This window comes from Pyrus communis, chromosome 3 (assembly GCF_963583255.1).
Source record: "Pyrus communis chromosome 3, drPyrComm1.1, whole genome shotgun sequence".
Lineage (NCBI taxonomy): Eukaryota > Viridiplantae > Streptophyta > Magnoliopsida > Rosales > Rosaceae > Pyrus > Pyrus communis.
Genome location: NC_084805.1, coordinates 19,784,458 through 19,811,692, shown reverse-complemented (window position 1 = coordinate 19,811,692; position 27,235 = coordinate 19,784,458). Strand labels below are relative to the sequence as shown.

Here is a 27,235-nt window from a genome sequence, read left to right as displayed (position 1 = left end):
AACATTCTAACAATCAATCTCCAAAGTTTTTAGAATGAAATCTGAACTTTGACAAATATCCGTCATCGTAACATCATTAGGTTATATGGCTTCTCAAGGAGGGGCTGCATCTTCTTGCTTTATGAATATTTAGAGAGAGGAAGCCTTGGTAAAGAATTGCACGGAGTTACTGAACTTGGCTAGGGTCCAAGAGTCAAAATTGTGCAAGAACTAGCTTATGCACTTTCTTACCTGCACCATGACTGCTCACCACCAATTGTGCATCGTGATGTAACCGTCAATAGTGTATTGCTTGAGTAGGATTTCGATCACCGACTCTCAAATTTTAGAATAGCAAGACTGTTGAGTATGGATTCATCCAATTGGACCAACATTGTTGGTTTGCTAGGCTACATGGCACCAGGTAATGCTAAATTTTAATGTTGGCTTTTTAACCAAAATGGTCTCTGAGATTTACATAACACATCACTTTGGTCCCTAGGATTGAAGATCAATAGAAATGGTCCATGAGATTGTCCACCATCTATTATTTTGGTCATTCTGTTAGTTTCCGGCGAGTTTTTCAGTTTTCTCGAGGACCAGTCATCTTTCAGGTTATTTTCAAACCATCTACGACAACCATTGGGCTTCCAAATAGGTATAATCTTGTTCTACACTTTCCTATCTTTATTTTGATATATTATGAGTTGAATTTGGTTAAAAAACAATTGAGCTACGAAACTTTGAAAATTGCCCAAACTTTTGGCTAAGAGTTCCATGACACTTAACAGAGTTTTCAATGGAAGGACCAAAATAATGGATGGTGGACAATCTCAGGGACCATTTCTATTGATTTTCAATCTCATGGACCATTTTAGTTAAAAAGCCTTTAAGGTTCTATAATTTTTTTGGCCTATCTTTTGGTGATTGAGATATGTGTAAAGGTGACGTATTTTGTTTTCCTTATGTGCAGAGCTCGCATACACTATGTAGGGCACGGATAAGTGTGATGTTTATATCTTCAAAGTGGTAGCACTAGAAGTTGTGATAGGAAGGTATCCAGGGGCCAAGTTAGAGTCACAACTATCAGAATCGTCGACGTCAATGAATGAAAATGCAGAATAGATCGACAATTGGAGCCTCCAACCAATGAATTGGCAAAGGCAGTGGTGTTTGTAATGAGTATAGAGTTGGCTTGGATACGTACACGTCCTGGGCTACGTCCGGCAATGCTTTTTATGGCACAAAATCTGTCAACTCAGAGTCTTCCTTGCCTCTGAGCCATTTGGTATGCTTACCATCAATAAGTTATTGGTCCTATAGAAATAGAAGAAAATAGGGAATATATAGCTCCAACTTCGCATTAGAATTCTTGCTACAAGTAGTCAATCAAATAAGGAAAAGCTGTGGAATTTAATTTTTTTTTTTAATGTTTACAACAAACTTCATAAACATGTATTTGACATCTGCACCATCCTAATTACTACAGAGTGTCGCAAATTGTGTGGTTGAAATATGTAGTGTTTAACTACGTGGAATTCGTGCCACTTAGTACTACGGTTTAATGGTATTCCTCTTCATTTGTAAGTGAGAGATCTTAGGTTCGATTATCGCCAAAGGCGAATTTGAACCACATTATTGTTAGCTCATAGTGAGGCTTAACCCACTTCCTTCACCTTTAGTGGAGATAATATCGGTTGTTGAAATAAATAAAAAAAATAAAAAACTCTGTGGCATTTGTACTTATATAAATAACCACTTCCACACAAGTGTCCAAATTTAACATTACAACACAAAGTTACATATATGTTATTGACAACTTTGTCTTCGTCTATTTATCATGTCACAATTAGATAACTAAACGGCTTCCGATTTCAATGAATTTTTGTATGAATGATCTTTCAATGACAACCTAAAAATTTATCGATTCAGATTATAAGAAACATTGTTCGAAGTAAACATACATAAAGCTCATAAAACATAGGAATTTAATTAGTATCTTGTAGCACAAGTCATAAAACAGATTACAACAATGGAAGAACCACAAACCCTAGTTCAAGAACGAGACTATCTTTGTCTGCATGGCCACAACATTCTCACAGGTAGGATCGGACAAATGGTAAACATGGTCCTCCCCCTTTGCTTCATCACCTCCACAAGTCGTAGGATTGTGATTTCCTTAATCACAGTTAGTGTCGTATTAGTAGTTAAATAATAAGGATTAGTTATAATTGAGAAATTATGCTTGTTGGCTGCTAGCTGGCAGGTAGTTTCAGATGAGAGAATAGCATGAGTACAAAAGCACTAGCTTTGAGAATGAATGTATCGGTTATCAATCCTCTTGATCATATTCTCAATTGACTCGATCCTGTTGTGGTTCATCCTCCCGATCCTGTTCCGAATCGACATCCCGACGATCCTCTCGATTTTGAGCTCAATCAGTATCATTGTCGACCAAATGGTGACGGTGGAGGAGTCCCACCTCGACCACCTTTGCAACAGCAAATTGATTTCTCCAGATTCACGGATGGTGACGAACCCCTGCTTAGATTATATGTATAATCTAAACTACATATTAGTAGAACTCTCTTTGTCAACCAAAAGATGATGAAAAAACTATTTAGTCTTTTAGAAAAAAATTAGGGCAGTAACGTAATTTTACAAAACAAAATTTTGCTTTTTTTTTTTTTTTGTTTAAACCTCAACTACAAGTGATTTTAACATCTCTAATCTAAAAAAAAAATAAACCTCTCTCCCTATCTCTCTACTCTCACGTTCTCTCTTACTCTCTTCCTCTCTTCTTCAATTTTAAAAACAAAAATAAAAAGTCCCGCACACATTTTGAGTGTGGGCAAATACTAGTTATTATAAACATTTCAGTGATTATGTTCAAAACTAAAATTGACCATTGGTATAAGATGAATTAATAAATAACCTTAAACTTACTTTGGGTCCATTTCATTGTAATTTTCCTTTATGGAGGTGGGCTTTTGCTTGGCTATTCTTAATTCTCTTTTCGAGTTGTCTTTACTTTGTATTAGAGCTCTCTTTTAATGAAATTTACTTTGATTGACAAAAAAAAAAAAAAAAAAAAACCCTAAACTTACTCTTAAAAATCAAGAACACAAAAACCAACAAAAGAGGGGACATAAAACCTGGTTGCAAGAAAGCGTTATGCCTTCACCGGCGGAAGATCCTTGAGATAAATTTATACATTATCATAATATGTTTAACACAAGACACTGCATTGTCTTTGTAAATGCGTACCACATTAGTATTTTTTTGCATTCGTGTCAAGTGTTGATTTCTTATCATTTTACAGTTTAATAGTAACTAGCATTTTTGCCATTTTCTGCATTCGTGTCAAGTGTTGATTTCTTATCATTTTATAGTTTAATAGTAACTAGCATGTTTGCACGTGCGAATGCCTTTTATTTATCACGGGCGCTACGCGCCTCTAAAGTTTTCCTAAATGTGTTTGCTAATGTATGAACAAAAATTGCGTTAACTTTTAATTATAGGGCACATATCACATTTTTTCAAGTTGTCACGCATGGAAGATGAAAAACCCAGATGTGATCTTGACGTTGTTGTGTAAAAATTAGGCACAAGAAGGACAATTCGAATGAGCAGTGCGAGGCCTTGATTGAAGGGTTGAATAATGCTCCTTCTTGAAACCCAATGGCAGTAGCAATAGTAGTAGCAGTCATCGAATGAGATGAAGGGATTCCACTGGATCCAAAAATAAAAAAAAAATTGCTTGAAATCCCATCTTCTTTCCTTGTATCAAGAACTCGATGAAAATCTAAAAAATTCCGGAATTCAAGAACCGAAACTTTAAGAACTGAAAGGAAAAACAAACTCCCACTTCTATTTGGCCTAAAGAAACAATTTTGACGACCCAAATATCACCGACAATCTCTGTTCATAGCCCAGAAGAAAAATCAACCAATAAGCTACAGGACGATCACGAAGGCACCGAAGAACTTAGACAAAATTTCTAATGAAAATGTGAAGAGAAAATAAAACTAGAAAACGATGATATCTAATGAAAAACGGAACCACCAGAATCCATGGCGTGAGCCTGGCGGCTCTGATGCCATGTTAATTACATTGAGAAACAATCAAAGAACAATAAAGGATGGAACCAAATGTAGAACTAGAGAGAGAAACTTTAGAGAGAGAAAAGAAAGTTCTGTGTATTTGAGAAAAATGACAACTAACTACATTTGTAAGTTGAAGTGCATTATAGACTAAACAATACAAGCTTACTGAACCACAAGTAACTAATTAACCAACTAACAAATCATTTAACCACCTAACAAACATTCTAACAACCTAGGTTGATATGGCATTGATTACACAGTAACCAATAATCAAGAGACATCTGTCTTCACTCTCTACAAACATCACCTATCACCTCCTTCACCAAGTAATGTTCTCTCTTTCAAATTTGATTCATATCCTCACCATCCTTTTATAATTATAATATGTTTATTGGAAATTCAAGCAACGTCAACTAGCTTCAAATTGAGGCCGTTTGACAGATGATGTAGTTGGGGTGAAGAAAAAAAATGGATTTAGATATTTGAGGTTATTTTAGGAATAATTGGGGTGGATTAATAGGATTTTAGTTTTTTAATTTTTTATGATGGGTGAGATTATAATATGGGGTGTAGAAATAGGACAATGGGGTGGATCTAGTAGCACTCAATAACAGTTTATTGAATTGACAAAAAATTAATTTGGGTTTTCTCTCAAATATCAGGGGTTGACTAGCCACTTATTACTACATTTTAGTGGTATTCCTCTTCACTTGTAAGTGAAAGGTCTTAGGTTCGATTCTCGCCAAAAATAAATTTAGCTAGGTCTAAATCAAAAGACCCCAAAATAAAACTACTTACTAAGATAAGTGGTTGTTAATCGTTGATGTAGAAGAATATATAATCATCATGAAGCGGAGTCTTGCAGCTCTAGTGTATGCTAATCAATGCACGTATAACAGTTATTAAGACTAACATTCACAATTACTCATTTAATCCAATCGGGGGGTTAGATTAAAATTTCAACGTTATGCATTTGATTAATTTCCAACTACCAGCAAAAGGAACGTTCCAAAACCAACACCGAAGTGTTTTCCAGAATGAAAAGAACAAAAAACTAGTTGCCAACCAAATGGAAAAGTGTAAGCATGGAAGAATCTAAGAACTTTCCAAACAGTGAAGAAAAAGATTGTCCTAAAAGGGTGAAAATAAGTGTGAAAATATAAATATGAAAAGTTAAAAGATGCCTCCATCTCTTGTAATCATCCTTTTACCTACCACAAATCATCAAACTAGGAAAAAAGTTGAAATTTCCACTAGTTATCTAGAAAAGGCAGAAAAATGTTAATAACATCCACGTTGGAAAATCTCGTACAATCTCGTACATCAATCTTGGAATAAGGACGAAATTAAAAGAGAGAGACAGCCATGAACGACGTTGCACTTGCTCAGGTCATGGGGTCAACCCATTTTATTTTCTCTTTGCAAATCATTAGGTGATCCATGCTGCATTGCAAGTGTCTAGCAACACCACACCGGTGATGCTATTCGACGACAATGTTACTGTTTCCAACTTATTAATTATCATGTGACTAATCCGTTAGATGTTAGGTTTTATCACAAAAAATTTCAGTATTAGTTAGAATGGGTTAATCATATTTAAAGTCATTATTTTTATTTTTACCAACCAATGTGGGATAGCCAACTCTCCCCTGCACGTGGATTCCATTTAGTGATTCACACGTAGAGATCCACACAGCAGCAATTGAACACGCCCCTGCATATGGAACTCCATTTAGTGACTCACACGTGAAAATCCATACATCGACAATTGAAACTCAGTGGTCGACTCTAACAATACCAAACTTGTAACTTGGCTCCAATATCATGTTGAAATTTTAGACCGACGAACCCGATGAACCCTCTCTAATAAAATTGGTATTGTCTCTAACTTGGTAATGAGTTGGCAAGACTAAGACTGATTACATATTAAAGGTGGGACGCGATGAATTATACGAACACCTTTCCTCACACAGAAAAAGTATCAGAGGTCTTTTTACGGAAGTGTCGTTTTGCTTACTAGCCATTGTCCAAGTCTGGTAATCCTATTAATTGTACCATTGAATTTCTGGGAGGAGGGCTAGCGGCGACTGCATGCAAAGCATCTTCAATCTTCAATTTTTCCAATTTCGCTTTCACATTTCTCTAAAATCTAGACAAACTGATGCAAATACAATCAATCCCACCGAATAAGTCCAACCTAATTATTCATTCCTCCAGTCTTTTACTTAATTGTAGCAATATGATTTCTTATCACCTGTAAGTTATTACAGTCAACCGCAAAAACTGATCGAGTCATATATTCAAACTCTCCAAATTGCTCTCTTCACTAACCAGCTTCCCTAATCCTAATCTAATATGAGTATTTATCATTAGTGGCCAAAATTTGAATCTTAATTTCATAAATGTCAAATTTTATAAAAACTTTCAAATAACACAAAACATATATATAAATTTACCAGAATACCCTCAAATGCTTAAAAAGAAATTCACAAGTTCTAAGGCAGAACCTGCTCTCCTTGTGTCATTGAACGCAAAGGCATTGTTCTATATGGTACCGTTTGGTACGCAGACGGGACGGGACGGAACAGAACGGGACAGGACGGGACAAAACGAAGGTTCTGTGTTATATTTGGTACGCGCAGGACAGAAAATGACGGTTGTTCCATTCTGCATTTGGTACACATTGGACGGAACATAACTAAAAGATTGAATGATCTTTTGAAAAGCGATATGAACTTGTTTATCAGATGAAAAGTTCTTCCTGGGTGCTTGCTCAAAATTGTGTTTATCAAAGGAGAATCAATGATCTTTTACAAAGAAAATGTTGAGATACAGAATTATAAAGGGAGAATCAAAGATTTTGATTAGACAATTCAACCGGAAAAAAAAAATTACAAAATTGTGGACAGAGAGAGAGAGAGAGAGAAGTGGAAAATAAAATTACAGAAATTTTGATTAGACAATCAAAATATTGACTAGGCAATTCAACTGGAAAAAAAAAATTACAAAAATGTGGACCGAGAGAGAGAAGTGGAAAATAAAATTACTTATGTAATTTTGATTAGACAAGCAAAATTGCATATGTTATCAGTATAAAAAAATTACAACTGAAGAAAAAAGTAAGAATTTTGAGAGAGAGAGAGAGAGAGAGAGAAGTGGAAGGCAACTCAAGAAATGTGGACAAAGCATGGCTTGATAAAATTGTATCCATGGTAGTTTCATAAATCGCGAAAGTGACTTTTGAATTTGGAAGTTTGCTTGGCATTTGGGATGCGGCTCTACAATTTTCTCCTCCATGAAGGTTGCAGAACATCAAAAGGGTTTTGGTTTTGGGGGTAATTAGGTTAAATTATAAGGATATTTGTGTCTATTCAAGTGAACATTTTGTTATATTTGAAATTTTTTATAAAAACTGACATTTTTGAAATTAAGATCAAATTTTGGCTATTAATGATAAAAACTCATCTAATATGGTATCCGAGAGGGATAGAGGCCGAGTAGATTTATTGGGGTTCTAATTTTTTTTTCCTTTTCCTCATTTATGATACTTTTTTTTTTTTTTTTATCAAATGATAGATTTTATTATATTAGATATTAGATTAGTCATCGACGAGATTTGAGCCTATGCCGTCAATGCAAAGGCTTAACACCTTTCCATCACTGTGATAAAGTGTCACTTGCTCTCATGTATGATACTTTTTTTTTTTTTTTTTTTTTTAGTACATCGATATTTTTACACTAGAGGGAGGGGAAGTTCGGCTAAACCACACAATGGGCAACCTAATTTGGTATCGATTTCACCATCCACAAGATTCGAACCTTAGACCTTTCACTTCCAATTTTAAAATTTTGAAGTATATAACTAATAATTATGTGGTAAGAAATGATTTGTTGGTTTTTAGGTCTTTGAAGATCATTTTACACAAGGATAAATTTGTCAATAAATTATCATTTTAAACTGGGTGAGAAAATTAGACAACAGCGTGGTCTTAGCAACACTCATATATAATGAAGGAGAAATTAGGTTTTCTTTCTTCATTTTTCTATTTCATTAATTGAAACCTTATTTCTTTTCAATTTTTATCAAGATCCTTTGACTTTTATATCTACCTCATTATTTCCATGATTAAATATTTACATGTCAATATATTTTAATTTTATAATTAAAACTTATTTAATCATTTTCAAATACATTCATTTAATGTTAGAAACGTTACATTCGGTATATTTATATCTGTAGCTAAATTTTGTATCGTATATTTTTATAATTTAACTTGCAACCACTTTTTAAATTTGTACCAATTTTCTTTTTAGTTTTAATTTGTCCCATATTTTTGAACTTTTGTTTGTACCCATAATTTTTGTAATCTTTTATTTGTAACCATTCATATATTTATAATGTACCATTTTTTCATAATAAAAAAATAAAAAAATGTACCACTTTATTATGTAAATTAAATTTACCAATATTTAAAACGAACCCATATTTAAAAATAGAACATAAAAAAAATTGTGAGATTCACACAATTCAAATTTGAGAAAAAAAAATCCTTTTTTGTTATTAATATTTCCATTACTTTAGAATGAATTATTAGTATTCGTTATTGAATTTTTTTAATTAATACTGAAATTCAATATTTTGTCCTTCAAGGCTTCAATCAAAGTATTCAGATTAATTATATTAAAGCATATTCAGTAAGATTAGCCAAAATTTGATTAAGATCCACTTCAAATAACACAAAAGTTATTTATCGTTTGGAAAATGCTTTTAAATGGGTTGAAAACGTTTGTAGTAAAATTATCTTTGAACACAACCAAAAAAACAAAAAAATCAGTTACGGAGGAGAAAGAAAGACCAAGGTCTTCGTCTGTCCTGGCTGGGTAAGTCTGTTTACAAAGACAAAGACTCTATGATCGACTTTTCAAACATGATTACTAATCAATTCATGTATGACAATTAACCTTCTTTTCACTGACGTATTATGTCTGCATCATTGTGAATCATGCATATGATTTCCACCTTGAGACTATGGAGACAGTCCACCTTTGAAGCTGTGGTCTTCTTCCAACTTGAGACTATGGAGGTGATCTGTCGGCAGTCCACCTTTGAAGCTGGGACCTGGCTTTTCTGCCATTCAGTTCTCATACACTCTCATCCCTTCCTATTTATACGATCAAATACGTCTGTCCTGGCTGGGTAAGTCCGTTTACAAAGACAAAGACTCTATGATCGACTTTTCAAACATGATTACTAATCAATTCATGTATGACAATTAACCTTCTTTTCACTGACGTATTATGTCTGCATCATTGTGAATCATGCATATGATTTCCCCTTGAGACTATGGAGACAGTCCACCTTTGAAGCTGTGGTCTTCTTCCAACTTGAGACTATGGAGGTGATCTGTCGGCAGTCCACCTTTGAAGCTGGGACCTGGCTTTTTCTGCCGTTCAGTTCTCATACACTATCATCCCCTCCTATTTATACGATCACAGTTAAGTCACGTCAATATTTTATATTATTATTGTTTTTTATCTTATTATCTTTATAAAAAAATCAATATAAAATGTTGACGTATCTTAACCATGATCGCACAAAGTAAGAAATGATAGAAATATATAGGAACTGGAAGGGCATAGAAGCCAGATCCTTGAAGCTGTGGTCTTCGCAGCCAGTCCACCTAAATTAATGCGTTCTTTAAATTGCCTAGGAATCAAAACGTAGATGTCCAACATTTCCTGGCCTACCAAAGGACCCAAATGAATTGAACCGTTGAAGCATCCTCTGCGCTCTGAACATTTATAATTGACAAATTTTCTCCCAAATTTTAATTCTAATCGACTATTCTTATGTGCAGTGTAGCAGACAAGCTGTGGATGGAAATTTTCAAAAAAAATTCAAAATCTAAGGCCAAGCGGTACGTTGGCCAATTATAAAAGTTCAGAGGTATAATTGGCTAAAATTAAAGTTCAGAAAGAAATTGGAAGCTCCTTAGTAATGTTACGTACCACAAATTAAAATTAAACGTACCAAAACTAAAAACTAAAACCAACGTATCAAAAACTAAAATTAAACATATCCAACACTAAAACTAAACGTAACAATCAACGATATGTACAAGATAGAATGTACAACAAATTAAAATAAACATAGCAATTGATAACATGTACAAAATCAACGTATGAAAACCAATAATAAATGTACCAGTAATGTATACAAAATAATTATCTCAATAAAATATATAATAATAATTTCAAAAAAATATAAACATCCACCATTTTTGTTATAAACATCCACCATTTTCTACATTTTTGTAAGCCACACAATGGGCAATCTAATTTGGTATCAAATTCGCTATCTACGAGATTTAAACCTAAGACCTCTCACTTACAAGTGAAAAGGAATACCACCAGATCATAGTATTGAGTGGCAAGAGTCCGCAACTTATAAAATACTTTAAAAAAAAAATCGTTCAACTATTTAAAGGACAAATTAAGAAATTAACATATAAAATTTTAATTTCAAAAATTACAATAAAAATGTTTAATTTGATAAATAGAGAAATGCTGATGTGGCCTATTGTACTTAAGCACCTTAATCAAAATCTTAAAAGGCAAAGAAGTATGATAATTTTTAAATTTTTTTAATTTTAGGTGTTTAAATCTAATTAAGCCAAGTATTCAACATTAAAGAGTATGCATATGGCTATAAACGAAAAGTGTATTCTTTTTACGCTTCCATGTGCATCAAAAAATAAAATCATTAACCTTAGAATTCAAATGAATTATGTCAATAAACACAAACAGTAAAGGCAATGGGACGAGACCACTTTGCATCTTGCACATATTCATAAGTTTCCTGTTAATTAAGTCCGAACGTGGACCCCCTCTTCCTCTATATAAACTTACAACCAAAACCTTAGAATCAAACAACAATGTCAAGTTCGTTAAACACCATGAAAGCACTTCCCAAGCTTTCTCCTCCTTTTCTCCTCCTCCTGCTCCTCCACATTCTTTTCCTCTCCTTTCTTCCATTGAAGGCAACCTCTTCACCAGCAGCACAAGCAGAAGCACTTATAGCCTGGAAAAGCAGCTTTTCCTCCCGACCACCACCTTCTCTGGATTCATGGGCACACACGAACCTCAAAAACCTCTGCAACTGGACAGCCATTTCTTGCAACCCCATTACCAAAACAGTTTCCCAAATTGACCTCTCGAACCTCAACATCTCAGCAACCCTAATACAGTTCAACTTCACCCCATTTTCCAACCTCACCCACTTCAACCTCAATGCCAACAATTTCAGTGGGCCGATCCCATCCGCCATTGGAACCCTCTCAAAGCTCAAAACTTTGGACCTGGGATACAACCTTTTCGCCCAAGAAATCCCTGAGGAAATAGGGAAGTTGACCAACGTTGACTATCTCAGCTTCTTCAACAACAGCCTCTCTGGTGCAATCCCTTACCAGCTTACCAACCTCCAAAAGGTACAGTTTTTGCTTCTGGGTGGAAATTATTTAGAAACCCCTGACTGGTCTAAATTTAAAAGCATGCCCCTTTTGCAATACCTTGACATTTTTCTCAACAGTCTAGATTCTGAATTCCCACATAAATTTGTATCTGGTTGCAAAAACTTAACTTTTCTGGATTTATCTCAAAATTCGTTGACTGGTGAAATCCCAGAAAGTGCTTTTACCAATCTCGGCAAGCTTGAGTATCTCAATCTTTCTTATAACCAATTCCAAGGGCCATTGCCAACAAGCTTTCTCAAGCTTAAGCATCTTCATTTGGCCCAGAACCTGTTCAACGGTCCGATTCCTGAGAGTATTGGGTTGGTTTCTGGGCTGCAGAGTATTGATTTGCTTACCAATTCACTTGAAGGAGAAGTCCCATCTTCCATAGGACAACTTAGAGACCTCCAATACCTTGATCTTAGAAACAATTCGTTGAACTCTTCGATCCCTTTCGAGCTCGGTTTTTGTACTAATCTCACATACTTGGCATTGGCTTCCAATTTCCTCACTGGGGAGCTGCCTCTATCCTTGTCTGGTCTGACTAGTATTGTTGAATTGGGTTTATCCGGGAATTTGTTATCCGGCCCAATCCCACCTTCTCTGCTCTCCAATTGGACTGAGCTTGTCTCTTTGCAACTCCAAAACAATAGCTTCAGCGGCAACATTCCACCGGAAATGGGGCTGTTGACGAAACTCAATGTCCTGTACTTATACCAAAACAAGTTCACTTCCTTAATTCCCTCGGAGATTGGAAACTTGAAAGACATGGTGGATTTGGATCTTTCCGAGAACCAGCTATCCGGGCCAATTCCTATGACAATGTGGAGTCTCACCAATCTTCAAAGCTTGCAACTTTTCTCCAACAATCTTAGCGGAACAATCCCCGAGGAGATTGGTAACATGGTGTCACTGGCTACCTTTGATGTCAACACGAACGAACTGGAGGGAGAGTTGCCGAAGAACATTTCTCTCCTCACAAGCCTGCAGAATTTTTCTGTTTTCACAAATAAGTTATCTGGTGGCATTCCAAGCAATTTTGGGAAGTTCAGTCCTGGTCTTACATATGTTAGCTTTTCAGACAACAGCTTCTCTGGAGAGTTGCCACCAGAGTTGTGTAGCGGATTCGCTTTGAAGGTCCTCACAGTGAACAATAACAATCTCACAGGGTCTTTGCCCGAGTGCTTGAGGAATTGTCCGGCATTGTCTAGAGTCCGGTTTGATGGGAACCAATTTACCGGGAACATTACAAATGTATTTGGTGTTCATCCCATTCTTGATTTCATTGCTCTTACCGACAACCAGTTTGTTGGTACACTCTCGCCACAATGGGGAAAATGCAAAAACATCACGGCTATGCATATGGGTAGAAATAAAATTTCGGGTCAAATCCCGCCTGAGCTTGCGCAGTTGACACAACTGCATTATCTGAGCTTAGAGTCTAATGAATTCACTGGGCAGTTTCCTAACGGAATAGGAAATCTAAGCTTGCTATTCTCGCTCAATCTCAGCAGGAACCACTTGACGGGATCAATACCCAAGAGTCTAGGCACATTGAGTAAGCTCGAGCTTCTTGATTTGTCCGATAACAGTTTCATGGGAGAAGTACCTATTGATCCTGGCACATTTGACAAATTAACGAGCTTGAACTTAAGCCACAACAAGTTATCAGGTAATATCCCAGCAGAGATTGGCAACTTAGAGTTGAAGTACTTACTGGATCTTAGCAACAATTCTCTCTCAGGACAAATACCTTCAAACTTGGCCAAGCTCACACAGTTGGAGGTTCTCAATGTCTCAAACAACCATCTCTCCGGGGCGATCCCATCAGCATTTTCCTCCATGCGTAGTCTAATCAGCTATGACTTTTCTCATAACAACTTGACAGGTGCAGTCCCAACCGGAGGCATTTTTCGAAGGGCACCAGCAAATGCCTTTGCAGGGAACTCTGGCTTGTGTGGAGCTTCAGAAGGACTAACTGCATGCAGTTCTGGCAAAAAGTCCAACATGAACACCAACAAAATTCTGATTGGTGTCTTTGTACCTGTTTGTGGTTTATTATTGATTGCAGCTGCCATTGCTCTGATTCTCATATTCCGAAAGAAGCCTAACCCGCTTGATGTGGAAACCAAAAGTTCTGAATCTGAAAGCTTTGAGTCTAACTTATGGGAAAGAGAAGTGAAATTTACATTTGGAGAAATCGTGAAGGCCACGGAGGACTTCGATGAGAAATACTGCATTGGAAAAGGAGGATACGGAAGGGTGTACAAGGCAGAGTTGCTATCGGGCCAAATTGTTGCAGTTAAGAGGCTTAACATATCTGATTCTAGCGACATTCCAGCAATAAATCGGCAGAGCTTTGAGAACGAAATCAAAACTTTGACGCATGTCAGGCACCGCAACATCATTAGGCTTTTCGGGTTCTGTTCAAGGCGGGGTTCCATATTCTTGGTTTATGAGTATTTAGATAGAGGCAGCCTCGGAAAAGCCTTGTATGGCGAGGACAGAGGTGGTGAGCTTGACTGGGGTACAAGGGTGAAAATTGTGCAAGGACTAGCTCATGCAATTTCTTACTTGCACAATGATTGTTCTCCACCCATTGTGCACCGGGATATTTCTGTCAACAATGTATTGCTCAAGTGGGATTTTGAGCCTCAGCTATCAGATTTCGGAACAGCAAAACTCTTGAGCCCGGATTCAACCAGTTGGACCAATGTTGCTGGTTCTTATGGCTACATGGCACCAGGTAACGTAACATTATAATGTGTTCATTTTAGGCTGATTCTTTTAGTGACTAAGGTATGTTTAAGGTGGTTAATTTTTGTTGTTCTTGATGTGCAGAGCTTGCATTCACTATGCGCGTCACGGATAAGAGCGATGTGTTTAGCTTTGGAGTGGTGGCACTAGAAATCGTGATGGGAAGACACCCGGGGGAAACGCTCGAGTCCTTATTAGAAGTATCAAAAACATTGAAGGGAAATGCAGTGCTGCTTCTAAAAGATGTGTTAGACCAAAGGCTGGAGCCTCCAACCGGTGAATTGGCGGAGGCAGTGGCGTTTGTTGTCACCTTAGCTTTGGCCTGCGCTCGTCCACATCCTGAGTTGCGACCCACAATGCGTCATGTGGCACAAGAGCTATCGGCTCAGACCCTGCCTTACCTCTCCAAACCATTTGGTGCGTCAACCATCAACAAACTAACCGGGCATCAAAAATAGGAGGAGGAATGGATATAGCCATTTCTTGGTGTAGTTGTATTTTGTATGTATATGCATTGTGCCTATAGTCAATAAGACTTGTTTCTAGATGCTCGGTAGATTCTTACATGTAACCGCAATATATCCCGGAGTTTTTCTCATAACCAAAAGGGTTCGAGACCTGTACGGGCAGTCTTGAACACACAAGAGGTGTACTTGTACCATATACCAGAGCTTTATATGCAAGCAAGCCAAAGTTTTCGATGTTTCCAAATTTCACCTGCCAAAAATATATGCTTTGAACTCCAAATTTTCTACAAAACCCTGTTTTTCCAGGAGGATTTGAACATGACCTCGTGTATACACATAAACGCTTTTAAGTACTTGAGCTACAAATTCATTGCTTTATAATTAACTTTGCAAAATATCAGTCAATTAAATAATTTGTCCATTTTTCACTCTCGTTCTCTTTTTGCACTCATTCCCTTTTTATGTCCTCTGATTATTTTGATTTATTCAATTCAAATATTATAAAAATAAAATTATCGTGGAAGAAAAAGATGTAGAAAATCACTTCCTGAAAAACAAATTTAAGGACAAAGTGAGAAACACTTGAGCGGTTGGGACCTTACTGTCAATATCTCTTTTAATGGATATATGTATAGTGTGTATACAAATCACCCTCTCTGGAAACTTGAGAAAATTTGAAGACAAACAAGCAAAAGTTGTATAACTGTAAAGACAATCAATGAAGGGAAGAAAAGGCAAAAGATCCCAGAAGCATGGGGGATTCTAGCGTGTAACCGAGGATTTATCCCCTATTCTGTATCTCTCACATCACGTGAATCCCCAATATACACCCGAGATTTTCTAGAGAAACAGGTCTAGCATTCCACACCACATTGTTTAAGAATTGGTCCAGTTTGCTTGGGCAGGAAGGGATCGATTCGCACCCAAATCAATGAGAAGATGGAAGCAAGAAGAACTGACCAAAGTACCACAATGGTAGGAGTCCTGTTTTGCCTTCCCATCAAACCTTTGAGGAAGGGGTAGAGATGAACAATGACCCAAAAGGAGAAGAACAGCTTGCCAAACAACGGACCCCATGAACCGTAGCCATTGTTAATGGCACCAGAAACTCCAGCTACAACTCCCACCATGTTTAGGATAATGAGCGTGGTTGGTGGTATGAGAAGAGTAGTCCATTTGAAGAGGTAGAGTTCACCAAACTCAGCATCGTCTGCCGCTTTTGAAGTAACCGTGAAATTGGTGTCGACTCCGAACAAGACTTTGAGGAGGCCTTGGAAGACGGCAAAAAGATGTGCAGACACTCCACCAATCACCCAAAACTGCTCGTTACGCCACCAGTCCTCAATGCTCACATTGCTCCATCGGAGCTCTAAGATGCCGGTTGCAATGATGGAGAGGAAAAGAGCCATGAACCATATGCTAGCAAAGTTATTCAGCTACACGAAATTTGAGATTCTTATTAGATAATATGATTCATGAAAAAATGATAGTGCTTTGAAAATCAAAAACTTCATTGGCACATGTCCTATGATATAAAACGGAATTGAGGGGACACGGAACATAGAAGCCGTATATAATGAATAAACCACGCTTCATTGTCACTCCAGTTATTTGTTTTATCAGAAGTTTGTAATCAGTTCTTATCTCCTGAAGTAAGAAGTACTTACGGTGGGGATGATGAATTTTCCAGTCAAAAGACAGACGGCTGGAACAATACAGTAGGCAAGTAAGGGGATGGAGGTGAAAGGATAGACAATGGTGTTGGTATAAGCAAGCCTCTCCAGCCATTTTAGTTTTCCTCCATAGGCGTACCACAACGGGCAATGACGACTAAGGAAGATTTCGACAGAGCCAAGAGCCCACCTCAGAACCTGGTGCAAACGATCGGACAAATTTATTGGAGCAGATCCCTTGAAAGCTGGCCTCTTTGGCATGCAGTACACTGACCTCCATCCTCTACAATGCATCTTGAAGCCTGTCAAAATATCTTCTGTAACTGAACCATAAATCCACCCAATCTGCAACGGAAAAACCAAATATTTCATCACTTTTGGGTTTTATCAACTTCCTATCAAAGCCTAACATATCCAAAGATATAGGTTAATATGCATAACTAGACCTACATCATTGAATTTATATACGGCTTATTATCGGCCTAGTCTCCATCACACCTAATTTTTGTTATTAGATTGTAACCGGTGCAATTTGTGCATGTATCCTAGAGATCAAATAGTTTAACCGAATTTAAGAATCTTAAATCTTTATATAGATAGAGCAGAATTTCATCATAATGCTACTCACCTCTTTGCCCCATTCAGTTTTTTCTTCATAGCCAATGCTTATCACATGAATGGCCTCCTTAACGAGTGTTTGGCTATTAGTCCCTTCAGGAAGGCCACCATTTTCCATAAGTGTGGAAGCAATGAAAACCGGAGACTGTCCAAATCGTTTCTCGAAATTTTTCTGTGACATGAGTGATGATTTCTCCAACTCATCATAACCTTCAAACCCTTCTTCAATCTCTTCAAGATCAAACATTGTCGCACTCCCTTTTCTAACGTAGTTCTTCCCCATCATTTTCTTCTTCTTGGAGTAAAGTCCCCCGAGAAGACTTTTCACCCCATGCTTCTTAGACTTAGATTTCTTCTTACTGCGACAACAGCCACAGAAGCACCATGAAGGCCAGCAGTCACATGTCATCTTAGGTCGCTTTTCAGAAACAGGCGGATCATAACCATACAATGCTTGCCTATTGAAGACACATCCAGTCCCAACATATACCGGTCCTTGGATCCCGTCTAGGCCTCTCATGTTGATCTATAACAAAAAACAGCCCAAGACATTGAGCCAAGTTTTAGAGACAAAGAATTTTTACTGCAAGAGATGGAGTAGTTTAAAGATCGCGTGGCACTTACATCAAAGAAGACAACATTTCGATTAGCATATCTGTCGTGACGATCAATTCCATCGAACCTTTGAGGGAATTGGACATAGCAGAGCTTTTTCCCGAGCTGTGGATCCATTAGGAAGCACATAGCTTCTCTTACAGCCTTGCTGTTGTTGATGTAGTGGTCACAATCCAGATTCAACATGAAAGGTGCATTAGTAAGCACCGCAGAAACTCGAACCTATTGATCACACAACATGTCCAAGTTATAAACATTGCTGAATGCGCGAATCTATCTTCGACTTAAGTACACATATTAAATCAACATTTGCTCACCAAAGCATTCATGGCTCCAGCTTTCTTATGATGTTGATAGCCAGGACGTTTCTCACGCGAAACATACACAAGACGCGGTAGTTCCTTACCATCTACATCTAGTGCACCCTCACTTCCCAAATAAACCTGCAAATCAAGTGAAAATAAGCCATCTCGTATCCATTTTCGTTACTTTTTAATCTCCTTATATTTGAGAATATAATAAAGCCAAAACTCAATTAATAGATGAATATAAGATAAAATTAATGTTAACCTGGATCATTCCAGGATGATCACGAGTGTTGTTCCCGGGCCATGGAGTGCCATCCTGCATCACCCATCCTTCTTCTGGTTTCTTCAGAGCCTTCGACACCAACGCGTTAATCCTCACCTTGAATTCTTCATACTCTCTCTGCAATACCACACAAAAAATCCTTTAAACATCATTTCATTGTTGTCGAAGTGTCTGCTATATAAACTAATTTTCTTTTCCTTACCTTCATGGCTCTGCGCTCCTTCACAAAGTTCGGATGTACCTTGTCCTTCAAGTAATCAATCTTCTGAGAGAAATAGAACTCGGGGGCCCTAGGCTCAATGGTATGTTTTTTGCAAAATGGCACCCATCTTCTTGCAAACTCTGCAGTCTCTGATAGCGCGTCGAAAAGGAGCATTGAAGCACCATCATCCGAGACATAGCAGCAGATCTTGTCAACAGGGTAGTCAATAGCTAAGATCGAGAGAACTGTGTTTGCTGTAATGATTGGAGGCTCCTTGAGAGGGTCCACTGTACTCACATAGACATCAACTGGGGATAATGTGTTAGGCTCACCCTCACGCTCGAACCTTATGGACAGGCGGTCTAAGTAAGTTTCGCGGTTGATGGGGTTCCATTTGGGGAACTGATCAAGTATCCAAGAAAATGCAAACCATATCTCACAAATTACAGATATGAGCCACAAGGGATAAGCATCGTTGGCCGGAGTTAAGATGCGGAAACGGAAGAAAAAGGCTAGAATCACAAGCCGGAGGACAATGACTATGCGGTAAGGGCTGATTTTGCTTGATGAGATGGGTACTTTTCGCCACAGTGGTTGGCGGGCTTCAGCCAAACTGCGAAAATATTCGAATAATGAAACACCGTGGCATCACTTGACAAAAACTAAATTTGCTAAACAGATTAAGCACAAATCCAACTTACAGGAAGTCATCTTCCAAGACTTGTTCATCATTTCCGCCGTCTTTGCTCACCAAACCTTTCTTTTCTTGCCTCACTTTCCATTTCTCTACTCTGTCTTTCCACTCTGCAGTGCTCAATACATCTTTCTCGCCTTCAAAATCCTTTCCAGCAACTATAGAAACCAAATATAGCGTAAATCAAATAAATGCAATTCTGAAAAATAAAAAAGTTCCCTTTGTGGTCTTACACTTACCGATGTCACGGACAAAGCGTGCCTGTTTAATAAACAAGCTCCCTTTACATTTAGTAATATAAATTGAATTAAATTAAATCCTCACCACTTCCTCCAACAGAGAAAGGTTGATCGTTTCGATGCCATTGCTGTTGAATGTGGTCTCCATTTTCCTGCAAAAGACTCACCAATATCAAACACTTTACTACTTGAGTGCCTTAAGGTTACTGCAATTCTCAGATCAAGAACAACTTATAATCTTAAATAAACTAGACGAAGTTAGTACCGAACGAGCAATGACATGATTTTGTTCTGCAGTATCATCATGGTGATCAATCTTGATCTGAAACTCATCATCAAAATCATCTGCATCGAAGTCATCTTCGTCTCCAGCGACTCTAGGACAACCTACAGGTTACAAAATGTAACGCGTCACATATATATTTAAGGCTTATTCCACATAGAACATATGCATACGCCACATTAATTAGTGAGATCATACAACTAATCGAAAATGTCACCTTTGTGACGCTTGTACCGAGTGTTGCACTGAGGGCAGCACTGGTTGCCTTCACTCCTTTCGTAGTCATAACAAGGCCGGCAAACTGGGAAGCCGCACACATGACATGCCACAAACAACTCCCCATCTTCTTTGTATCCAATCTCATCTCCACAAACCCTACACACTTTTGTTGAAGACGCTGACTGCCTCGTCGGAGGCCGGTCCTGCATCCAATTACCACACTAATCAGTTAATAATTAACACTAACTGCAATAAATAATCAACATTTCAATTAAGGTACACACTGCAAGTGACCATTTTGGTTTAGTGGCACTCGAAAATGAGTTCAAATATCATGGGCGACAATTGTGGGATTCATAAAAGAAGAAGATATAAGCTATGCATTATGCGTACCTCTTCAGTGGCATGCACAACATTGAGTTCGTCGCGGGCGTGAGAACCAGTGAAAAAGCCGGTCATGGTGTTGGAGGCCATGGCAGTGAGATGTTTGGGATGCCAAAGATGATGAGAGGGGAGAGGAGGGAAAAAAGGGGGTATTATAATGAAATGACGGGGTGTAAAGAGAAAGTGTGATGGATCAGAGGGTTGGTGTGTACCTACTGTGAGTTGGGAAGTCGTAGGTTAGAGTCGAAGAGACGTTACTTGACTGAGCGATGGGTAGGAGAAGAAAGAGTTTGGTTTTTGCTTGGTCTGGCAATGTTTGCATGGCTCGCTTCAACTCAAAGGCAGTCTATGTGGCTTACGCCAAACTTATTTTACAAATAAACAACAAAAATTGCCCTTTTTTCCAGGTGTCACGTACCCACCTCTGAAAACTAATCAAGCTATATATATATAGTAAAATAATGCTGAAAAAATAGGTACGTACATTATTTAGCAACTTACTTTTAAAAGTACTTTGAAACTTCGGTCATAATTAAATATATATATATATATATATATATATATATATATATATTAGTACAAGATTATATTTTATACTAACTAAAGAGAGGGGAGAATTCGGTTAAATCACGTAATGGGTAACATAATTTGGTATCAAATTCTTCATCCACGACATTCGAACCTAATTAAAATTTTAGAGTTTATTTGTTTATTTAGTTTTTTTTTTTTTTCAAATAGTATGTTAAAAATACGTGAATTTTATACATGTTATTGAAAGTTGTGTGGAAATTGTATGAATTAAATGAGCAATTTTTAAATTTTTTTAGTGTACAGAGAATACTGGCACCTCCATCATATGTCATTATATAAGTGGCAGGACATTTGAAAAAAAAAAAAAAAAAAAAAAAAAAAACCTCCCTCCATTTGTATAATTACATGCATGTTGTAACGTTTCATGTTCTAAACACATTAAAAAATTTCTTGTATTAAACATGAAAAATGGTAATATACATGTATTTTATGGTTTTAACTTTCTATTATAAGATGTACCTTTCTAAGGCTATCAAATAGCATAATCATGAGTACTTAATTAAGACCTTTCCTTCATGTTATCTTCAAGTTTTTATCCATATATATATATATATATATATATATATATATATTGAGTATATTCTGTTGTTAATTAGTATGTGCAAATTAACTTGGTTTCTTATCTACCATCTAGGTTTTAAGTGATTCAATGCAAGTTATAGTAGATGTCATGTTTAATTTTGATTGAAAGCTTCCTACAATTGATATCATGAGCAATTCTGACCGTAGATGTAATCCACTACAAAAAAAAACTTGTTAAATACGATGCTAAATCCTCATCGTGTAAAGTTATGAAAGCGTCATTTATGTGTTTTAATGACAGTCATACGACACTTGTGATTGTGTCGCAACAAACCCATGTCGCAAAAGTTTTCACAACATATTGCGATGCTTTGCAAGCGTCACGAAGTTATTTTACGACAGCTTTGCGACACAATAGTTAGCATCGCAACTGTTTTGATGGTGGAATTAAACAAAATATTTGGGACATGTTTGACACGTCGTAAATGCTTTTATCCCTGCAATTTTTTTGTTATAAATACAAAATGGTTGGAAATGATATTTGTTCAGTGAAAAATTGGGTTTCAATTTATAATCTTATTGCAATTAAGGTTTGAGTAATTTCAAGTTTTTATCCATATGTAATTAGGATTTGTGAGATGTGCTTATTGATTTACGTTGAACCTAATGAATTCTTATATGTTTAACTAGCCTAGCCATAGATGTTTAGCATGTAAGGGTTTAGAGCAATAAGGCATCGCACCTAGGGTTAGGTTGCATCACACAAACCTGAGCGAAGTAAAGGCTCGCTGAAAATTCTTTATACATTCATTCATGTCTCAAACATAAATATTACAAAGATTCCTAACCAACAAGGATCCCTAGCTACTTTATGAGAGTCGAGAGAAACGTCTATTGTAAAAATTATAAACCTTATAAATCCTAAACTCACCAACATTATAAGATTCAAGTATCAAGCAAATACATTAATCCAGAACATAAATACTTTTTGTATTAGCCCATAACAATATACCCACTATCAACCCACTTAGGTAGGATCCCAAGTAGGCCTAACACCAACAAACATACGCTCCGCATCATAAGGTTCATAATACGTGCTCGCTTCTTATACTATCTTTTGGTTAGCGAGCATTCAAATTTTTTATCTAATTTCTTTGATATTTATTCATCTAATTTTTGCAGAACTTCCCCATCAAACCCTTGAGGAAAGGGTAGAGATGAACAATGACCCAGAAAGAGAAAAACAGCTTGCCACTCAAAGGACCCCAAGAGTGGTAACCAGCTTTAATGGCACCAGAGACTCCAGCCACAACTCCCACCATGTTCAAGATAATGAGGGTGGTTGGTGGTATGAGAAGAGAAGTCCATTTGAAGAGGTAGAGTTCGCGAAACTCGGCATCCATTGCCGCTTTTGATGTCACTCTGAACGTGGTGTCAACTCCGGCCAGGACTTTGAGGAAGCCTTGGAATACGGAGAAAAGATGTGCTGACACTCCGCCAAGTACCCAAAACTGCTCGTTTCGCCACCAGTCCTTGATGCTGACATTGCACCATCTGAGCTCTACAATGGCGGTTGTAATGATGGAGAGGAAAAGACCCATGACCCAAATGCTAGCATAGTTATTCAGCTGCACAGGATGTGAAATTATTATTAGGTCATTGAACACTAAACGAAACAAACTTTTAATCGAAAAATAGACTGAGAGGACACTAAAAATACAATAAGTCGTACATGGAGTACAAAACCAGTCTCCGGTTATAAGTTTTTATTAAAGTTGGTAACCAGTCATGTTCCTGCATACTTCCAAAAGTTAAAAGTACTTACAGTGGGGACGATGAATTTCCCAGTTAAAAGACACACAGCTGGCACAGTGCAGTAGGCAACCAAGGGGATTGAAGGGAAAGGGTAGACAATGGTGTTTATGTAAGCAAGCCTCTCCATCCATTTCAATTTTCCTCCATAGGCATACCACAACGGGCAGTGACGGCTAAGGAAGATTTCGACAGAGCCAAGAGCCCACCTCAGAACTTGGTGCAACCGATCGGACAAATTTATAGGAGCAGACCCCTTGAAAGCAGGCCTCTCTGGCATACAATACACTGACTTCCATCCTCTAGAATGCATTTTCAAGCCAGTCAGAGTATCTTCTGTAACTGATCCATAAATCCACCCAATCTGCAATGCAAAAACCAACCATTTCAGCACCTTCGGATTTTGTCATCTTGATATCAAGACCTTGTTGGAGAACAATTTAGAAATAAACAAAAAATAACAGAATTAAACAGAACTTGATTTCCAATATTTTATTAACCAAATATACTTGATGTGCAGAATGAAATTATACAATAAATACATAAATTAATATAAAAAATATCAATGATACTAACTTGATCACAGAAGGTACTAATTATAACCTGTTTAGTGTGGCCAGTTCTATTTTTATTTAAAAGTTTATAACCGGTTTCATTTGTGCATATTTCCTACAAATCAAATAGTTACGCTGGATTTATGAACCTTAAATCATCATATATACAGTAGTTCATCATAATGCTACGTACTCTCCTCTTTTCCCCATTCAGTTTTTTCTTCACAGCCACAGCTAATAACGTCTATGGCCTCCCTAACGAGCTTTTGGCTGTTAGTCCCTTCAGGAAGCCCACCATATTCCAAGAGAGTGGAAGCCATAAAAAATGGAGATTGTCCAAAACGTTTCTCGAAATTTTTCTGTGACATGAATGATGATTTCTCCAGCTCATCATAGCATTCAAACCGTTCTTCAACTTCTGAAAAATCAGACATCGGTGTTCTTCCGCTCCTTACGTGGTTCCTTCCCATCATTTTCTTCTTCTTGGGGTAAAGTTCCCCGAGAAGACTTCTTACCCCATGCTTCTTAGACTTCTTCGAACCGTGACAACAGCCACAGAAGCACCAGGAAGGCCAGCAGTCGCATGTCGTCTTAAGACGCTTCTCAGATCGTATCCATATAATGCTTGCCTATTGAAGACACATCCGGTTCCAACATATAAAGGTCCTTGGATTCCATCTAGGCCTCTCATGTTGATCTATAACCAAAAAAAATTATTGCTAGAAATTGAGCTAAAGTTTTACAGGCATAGAATTCTGTATTTTCGAGAGCATGCAATTTTTTTGTTTGTTACATTGAAGCGTTTCGAACCTGGACCTAACCTACTCCTTCCCATCACCCTGCCCACCCTCACTGCTAGGCTAAGCCCAGTGACGTTTTAAGAGTATACAAAGTTAAAGATATAGTTGAACTTACTTCAAAGAACACAAGATTTTGATTAGCATATCTATCGTGATGATCAATGCCATCGAAACTTTGAGGAAATTGGACATAGCAGAGCTCTTTTCCAAGCTGCGGATCCATTAGGAAGCACATAGCTTCTCTTACAGCCTTGCTGTTGTTGATGTAGTGGTCACAATCCAGATTCAACGTGAAAGGTGCATTACTAAGCACCGCAGACACTCGAACCTGCTGATCCCATACTAACATTTGTAAGTTATAAACACTGCTGAATGCGAGAATTTATCTTCGACTTAAGTGCACAAATTAAATCAACATTTGCTCACCAAAGCATTCATCGCACCAGCTTTCTTTTAATGTTCATAGCCAGGACGTTTCTCACACGAGACATACACAAGACGAGGCAGCTCCTCGCAGTCTACATCTCGTGCACCAGTACCACTTCCCAAATAAACCTGCAAATCAACCAAAATGTCACAGCAGACCGTGTAAACAGTGACTTACCCTCTTTATCTTTCAGAAACTAATAGAGCCTAAAACTCAGTGAAAAGGCGAATAGGGGGGGATAATATTAACGCTAAACCTGGACCATTCCCGGATGATCGCTAGTGCTGTTCCCAGGCCATGGAGTTCCACCCTGCATCACCCAACCTTCTTCCGGTTTCTTCTGAGCCTTCGAGATCAATGCATCAATCCTCACTTGGAATTCTTCATACTCTCCCTGCAGTTTCACACACAAAATGAAAAAGAATACCCTTAAGACCTCATTTCATTGTTTTCAGAGTGTTTGCATCAGAATTTAAAGAAGCCATAAATTAATGTCAAATTTATCCTATTATCTTTGAGCTTACCTTCATGCCGCTGCGCTCCTTTACGAAGTTCTGATGTACCTTGTCCTTCAAGTAATCAATCTTCTGAGAGAAATAGAACTCCGGGGCCCTAGGCTCAATGTTATGCTTTTTGCAAAATGGCACCCATCTTCTTGCAAACTCGGCAGTCTCTGACAGCACATCGAAAAGGAGCATTGAAGCACCATCATCCGAGACATAACAGCAGATCTTGTCGACAGGGTAGCCAACAGCTAAGATAGAGAGAACTGTGTGCTGTAATGAGTCAAGGCTCCTTGACAGTGTCCACTGTCGTCACATAGACATCAACCGGGGACAGCGTGTTAGGCTCACCCTCGCGCTCGAACCTTATGGACAGGCGTTCCAAGTAGGTTTCGCGGTTAATTGGGTTCCATTTGACTAACTGTTCAAGCATCCAAGAAAACGCAAACTATATCTCACAAATTACAGATGTTATCCACAAGAGATAAGCATCATACACCGGAGTTAGGATTCTAAAATGGAAGAAGAAGGCTAGAAATACAAGCCGGAGGACAATGAATAAGCAGTACGGGATGAGTTTGCTTGATGAGATGGGTACATTTCGCCACAATGGTTCCTGGGATTCGACAAAACTGATAAAATTTCAGATTCGAATAAAGTATGACATTGCTTCATCATTTGAGAAGAAAAAAAAAAACAGATTAAGCTCAAAACCAACTTACAGCAAATCATCTTCCAAGCGTTGATCATCATTTCCACCGTCTTTTCTCACCAAATCGCTCTTTTCTTGCCTGAATTTACATTTGTACGCTCTTTCTTTCCACTCTGCATTCTCAAAACATTTTTATCACCTTCGAAATCGTTACCGCCAACTATAGAAACCAAGGAGAAATAAATTAATACATGTAATTCCTAAAAAGAAACGAGTTCCTTTTCCCTGTAATAATATGAAACGAATTGAATTGGATCCTTACCACTTCCTCCATTGGAGAAAGTTTGATCCTTGTGATGACATTGCCTTTCACGATCTCCATTTTCCAGCAAAAACAAACTCACCAATATCAGTCACTTTTGAAATATCAAACCTATCGTTCTCTTACACTAGACACTTGTTGGAGACACTGACTACCTTCTCGGAGGCAGGTAGTGCTACCAGTTTCCACATTGCTTACTTAACTACTTAACCTAATACTAATTGTAACAAGTCATCAACATTTTAATTAAGCTATACATTGTCAATGACCGACCATATGGTCTTAGTGGCAGTACAAGAGTGAGGTCAAATATCATGGACGAAAGTTGCAGTATAAGAAAAAGGATATAAAAAACCTATACATTATCCATACCTCTTGAGTGCCATGCACAACTCTGGTGTGAGAACCAGTGAACAAGCTGGCGGCCATGGTGTTCGAGGCCATGACAGTGGAGATGTTTGGGATGCCAAAGATGGTGAGAGGGAGAGGAGGGAAGGAGGGGTATTATAATGAAACGTTGGGGTGTAAAGAGAAAGTATGAGAGTCTGTTGTGTACCTACTGTGGGTTGAAAAGTCGTATGTTTGAGTCTGTAGTGTTTTTGAGGAGAAAATGTTTGGTTTCTGCTTTTTTTCTTCGTATGGAAAATGCTTCAACTCAAAACATTTTTCATTTATACACAACAAAAAATGCACGTACCCACCCCCTCTTAAAAC

At 37.7% G+C, this 27,235-nt stretch overlaps 2 protein-coding genes and 1 pseudogene across 2 annotated transcripts; 1 reads left to right on the top strand and 2 right to left on the bottom strand.

Moving 5' to 3' along the window:
• Positions 1 to 11,031: 11,031 nt before the first annotated feature.
• Positions 11,032 to 15,091, top strand: LOC137729409 (MDIS1-interacting receptor like kinase 2-like). Its single transcript, XM_068468354.1, has 2 exons — positions 11,032 to 14,342; positions 14,438 to 15,091. The coding sequence occupies exons 1-2, from the start codon at positions 11,042 to 11,044 to the stop codon at positions 14,809 to 14,811; spliced, it is 3,675 nt and encodes a 1,224-aa protein (XP_068324455.1). The 5' UTR covers positions 11,032 to 11,041; the 3' UTR covers positions 14,812 to 15,091.
• Positions 15,092 to 15,412: 321 nt separating this feature from the next.
• LOC137729150 (cellulose synthase A catalytic subunit 4 [UDP-forming]-like) lies at positions 15,413 to 20,431 on the bottom strand. The gene is made up of 12 exons (XM_068467996.1): positions 20,348 to 20,431; positions 19,953 to 20,157; positions 19,718 to 19,839; positions 19,538 to 19,604; positions 19,221 to 19,371; positions 18,520 to 19,132; positions 18,297 to 18,434; positions 18,044 to 18,169; positions 17,736 to 17,948; positions 17,122 to 17,637; positions 16,488 to 16,838; positions 15,413 to 16,256 (listed from the first exon to the last, which is right to left on the bottom strand). The coding sequence occupies exons 1-12, from the start codon at positions 20,426 to 20,428 to the stop codon at positions 15,675 to 15,677; spliced, it is 3,165 nt and encodes a 1,054-aa protein (XP_068324097.1). The 5' UTR covers positions 20,429 to 20,431; the 3' UTR covers positions 15,413 to 15,674.
• Positions 20,432 to 22,620: 2,189 nt separating this feature from the next.
• On the bottom strand, positions 22,621 to 26,950 carry LOC137728383 (cellulose synthase A catalytic subunit 4 [UDP-forming]-like; annotated as a pseudogene).
• Positions 26,951 to 27,235: the final 285 nt, after the last annotated feature.